Source organism: Microtus ochrogaster, chromosome 17, assembly GCF_000317375.1.
Source record: "Microtus ochrogaster isolate Prairie Vole_2 chromosome 17, MicOch1.0, whole genome shotgun sequence".
Taxonomy (NCBI): Eukaryota; Metazoa; Chordata; class Mammalia; order Rodentia; family Cricetidae; genus Microtus; species Microtus ochrogaster.
In genome coordinates, this window is record NC_022019.1 from 15,302,291 (window position 1) to 15,307,050 (window position 4,760).

The following is a 4,760-nucleotide window of genomic DNA, read 5'->3' on the forward strand; positions in this document are numbered from 1 at the left end:
CCTCTTACTTCTCTTCCTCCTCTTCCTCCTCCTCCTTCTTCATAATCCACTGAGCTTGATTAGCATTGCCAAGGTCAACCCTGTATACATGATGGTATATACAATTGAAAATACAATCTGGTAAAATATTATGCCTGTGAAAATAGACTGTAAGATGTGATAAAGCAAATTTATTTCAATGTGACCATCCAAACATAAAACTCCTCTTACTCATCATCCCATTTATTCTCAGATAGACAAGGAACTTTGAAATACTTTTGATGGCTTTTCCGAAGAAGACGGAGTTCAGCTTGTCACCACATCTTACTCTTCCTTGGTTCTTTCTTCTTTACACGACAGCAGATGGTCCAGTCCTCACAGTACCTGATGGCATACTCAGTGGATTCGCACTTCATTCTGCAGTGGAGGTACTCGGAGGAGCAATCCTGGCTCTCAAGGAAGCTTCTGGCTTTGAAAAGAGAAGACAAATATGTCTCACTGAACTGCTTATATATTATTACTTTGGGAAAAACTCATTTTTGCTACTTTAAAATTCCGTGTGTGTGTGTGTGTGTGTGTGTGTGTGTGTGTGTGTGTGTGTGTGAGAGAGAGAGAGAGAGAGAGAGAGAGAGGCCAGAAGAGGGTGTTGGATCCTCTGGAGCTGGAGTTACAGGTGGTTGTGAGCCCCCGATATGGGTACTGAGAGTCTACCTAGGAAACAGAATGCTAATGAACTTCCCCCTCAGATTACAGTTTAGTATAAAAGCTGTTTGGAGAATAAATGTGAGTGACTTTCAGGATGAGAATTCAAGATTTCCTGAAGGATCCCTGAAAACTCCCTCCTGATAAAAACCATGTGAGTTGGGCCTCTATTCCCACGCCTCCCCTCTGGTCTGAGAAATAATTTCATGAAGTCCAGAAGAGGGTGTTGGATCCCCTGGAGCTGGAGTTACAGGTGGTTGTGAGCTACCCAACACGGGTGCAGAGACTCAAACTCAGATTCTCTGCAAGAGCAGTGTCTTAACTGCTGAGCTGCCTCCCCAGTCCCTCTATTTGATACTTTTATTTTTAGTATTAATTTACGTTTTGAAAGTTTATTTGATATAAATGCCTGCACATGTGCATGCCTGGAGCCCACGGGGGCCAGAGGAACTGCCAGGCAGGTCCCCTAGAACTGCAGCTACACTTAAATGTGAGCTGCCATGTGGGTTCTGAGAATATGAAGTCTGGTCCTATGCAAGAACAGCCAGGGCTCTTAACCACTGATCTACCTTTCTAGGCTTCTTTATTTGCTGTTTTTATCGTTTAAAATAGCTTATGATTTAAGAAAAGAATAAAGAACTTTCCCAGCATGTCAGAAAAACATTAAATGAATGCAAGAGGAAACAAGAAGGCGATAGGTACAGGTAAATGATAATTCCTTCTGGAAAGAGCTTGTAAATGAAGCAGGGGCAGAGAACTAGTTACACTTCTGTCTATGGTGCAAAAATAAAAAAATGAATAAAAAATTATAAATTAAAAACAGGGCTAATTCCTAAAGCAAAATTCTTTCAGATGTGCTCATAGGAGCTACATCATGGGGTCAGCCTATGTGTTTATCCGCAATGGATCAGGAAGGGGTCAAGCCATAAAGAAGGATGGAGCATGCCATGTGCAGGGAAATAGCTGGGACTGAAGGTCATCATATAAGCAAAACCATCTGGACCAGAAAGAAAGCATTGAATGTTCCTTCTTCTTTCCTCCTCTGGATCTGTATTCAGAAACTCACTATGTACCCTTGAATGGCCTGGTACTTATCAGTAGTCCAGGCTATCTTTGGACCCGTACCAAGCCTCCTGGCTCAGCCCCAGAAGTGCTGAGGTTACAGGTATGTGTCCTCATGCTTTCTGTCATATGTGGAATCTAGAAAAAATGAAAAACTCTGAGTAGGACGGAGACCATCAGAAAAGTAAAAAGGGAGGAAGAACTGGGGAGGGACAGACAGGAAGGGGAGGATGCCAGGTGCCAGTGGGCATCATCAGAAGAACTGGTCCTTTTTCAGTTTTTTAAAAAAATCAATTAATCAATTATTTATTGTTACTATTATTAGTAGTTTTTCAAGACAGGGTTTCTCTGTGTGGCCCTGACTGTACTGGAACTCACTTTGTAGACCAGCCTGGCCTTGAACTCACAGAGATCTGCCTGCCTCTTCCTCCTGAGTGCTGAGATTAAAGACATGTGCCGCCCCATCCAGCTAACAATTATTAAATCCTTTTACTTCAATCAAGCTAATTAATTCACTAAAGCCATACAAACCCCAGAAGGTCTATTACGAACTGACTGATCATGAACACTTTCCCGTGTATGATGATAAATGTTTTTAAATTATTTAAAAACTGTTGAGGCTGGCCTGGCTATAACTTGACCTGAAAACTTAAGGATAACGAGTGTGTCCAATAAATATTTTAAGACAACAATCTGGAGGGTGGGAGAAATATTTGCAAACTTGTATCTGACAAGGACTTAGTACTGAAATACATAAAGAGCTCACAACTCAATAATAAAAATAAATAGAAATGGGCAGAACATTTAAACAGCTGTTTCTCCGAGAAAGATCTATAAATGACCAAGAAGCTAATGAAACATGCACCCATTGTTCCTCGTAGAGAAATTCAAATGAAAACTACAATGGGATGTCACTTCATCTCCACCACATGGCTGACTGAGGGACAGGATGGCAGACAATAGCAAGTGGTGACCTTGTGCACCGCCGTGGTGATTCAAAACAGCCATGGAGTGCAGTTTGGCAACTCCTGAGAAACACAGAGCACACAAGTTCAATCCCCAAGTTTATGCCCAGGAGAACTGAAAACAGATCCACATAAAACCCGAGTACAGATGGAATCACTACCAACAACCCTAAAACGGAACAATCAACCCAACTGATACCAAACACACAGTAGTCATACGGTATAATTTTTAAAAAAATAAAAATAAAAAATTTAGCCAGGTAGTGGTGGCACACACTTCTTAATCCCAGCACTCAGGAGGCAGAGGCAGGCAGATCTCTGAGTTTGAGGCCAGCCTGGTCCACAGAGCAAGTTCCAGGACATCTAGGGTTACATAGAAAAACTCTGTCTCAAAAAAGTAATTAATTTTAATTATTAATTTAATTATTAAATTATTAATTAGTAAACACGTTGTTGTTATTTTTTTAATTTTATCTATGTTTTGTCTGCATGTATGCCTGTGCACTACATGTAGGTGGGGCTATAGAGGACAGAAGAAATCATAGGATCCCCTGGAACTGGGATTACATATGGTTGGGTCACCGTGTGGGTGCCGGGAATCAAACCCTTATTCTCTTGAAGAGCAGTCAGTGCTCTTAACCACTGAACCATCCATCACCTCAGTACAATGGGACCATTTTCAATACCAGAAGGAATGAAACACAGGAATGGAACTTAGAAACATTGTTCTGGGTGGAAGAAGCCAGACCAAAGGACCGTAGCTCATATTGCTGTGTCTGTATTCAAGGTCCAGAGTAGGGGAGACTTGCAGGGTATCAGGAGAAGGGGGAACGCTATCTCTAGGATACATAGGGTTGATGGCTGCATAACTTCACAAATACAGAAACTACTTAAAGGCAAACTTAAAATTTATGGTTAATTATGTCTCAGTAAAAATATAAAAAAAACACTAATGGTCAAGGAAAGCTTTAATTGTATCTAGTAAAATGTATTTTAGGTAATGTGTGCATTTGGAAAGATAAATCAATAGACAATAATGTAAAACCAGGCATATATGTTTGTTATATAATACTGGTAGATTTTAAACTTAATTTAGAAAGATTAAATTGGTGATTTAGCATGTGATTAAGGAGGTGACATTGTTATCGGTAAGACCCTGATGCTGACAATGCCACATGCCTTGGTCACAGGACTCAGAACATCGAGCTGGGACAGTGATGAGGCTTCCTCCTGTTGGCTTGCCCTCATACTGCAGAAAGGGGTTGTGCAGGCTTCCAGGGAGGGTTGTCGCCAACAATCTTACTCATCTGTAAGCTCCGTGTACAATACAGACAGCCCTTTGGTGCAATAGCAGCAAGCCTCCCACACAGACAGACAACCACTTTCAAATGAGATTTGATCCTGATCCACGGGAAGTCTAGTTCTGTGAGCATGTCTGGTGCTGCAAACCCGGTCAAAAGCCAATGGCTGGGGAGGTTATGGGCACTAGTTTAAGGCTGCTATGGTCATGACAGAGCCAGCAACACTCTCTAAGTAGCTGCTGTGCCCACAGAGCAGCACTGCTGCCAGAGACCATCAGAGAAGTCTCTCCCTGCACTGGGCATCAGTGATTGCCAAGATGGTCAATACAGAGAATAAATGAGGGTAGGATATCAAGCATAAAGGGGACCTCTGTATCACCCCCTCAGGGCTCACGGGTTGCAGTGGAAGGGGACAAGGGCTGTGTGTGTGTGTGTGTGTGTGTGTGTGTGTGTGTGTGTGTGTGTGTGTATGTGACATACTGAATTCCGGGTATGACCTGATGACCTGCACAAGATTACTACAGAGGCCATCAACTTCCTGTCAGGGGGACAGTGGGGTTACTAAGTGTGCTCAGCTAATCGCTGATGGGGGAGGGAAAAACACTTTCTTCAGTGGTGTAACCACTGGCAATTTGCCCATGTTCCTGCAAACAACCTCCCACATATGCGCCTATAAACATGTCTAATGAGACTCACCAGATCTCTCTCTCTCTCTCTCTCTCTCTCTCTCTCTCTCTCTCTCTCTCTCTCT

The 4,760-nt window shown here is 42.4% G+C and overlaps 1 protein-coding gene across 1 annotated transcript in view; it reads right to left on the reverse strand.

Moving 5' to 3' along the window:
• Nucleotides 1-293: 293 nt before the first annotated feature.
• LOC101989387 (beta-defensin 43-like) overlaps nucleotides 294-4,760 on the reverse strand; it is a 6,198-nt gene continuing 1,731 nt past the window's right edge. The window contains exon 2 of the mRNA XM_005355541.1: nucleotides 294-448. Within this exon, the coding sequence (XP_005355598.1) occupies nucleotides 294-448 (155 nt within the window). The remainder of the gene's footprint in view (nucleotides 449-4,760) is intronic.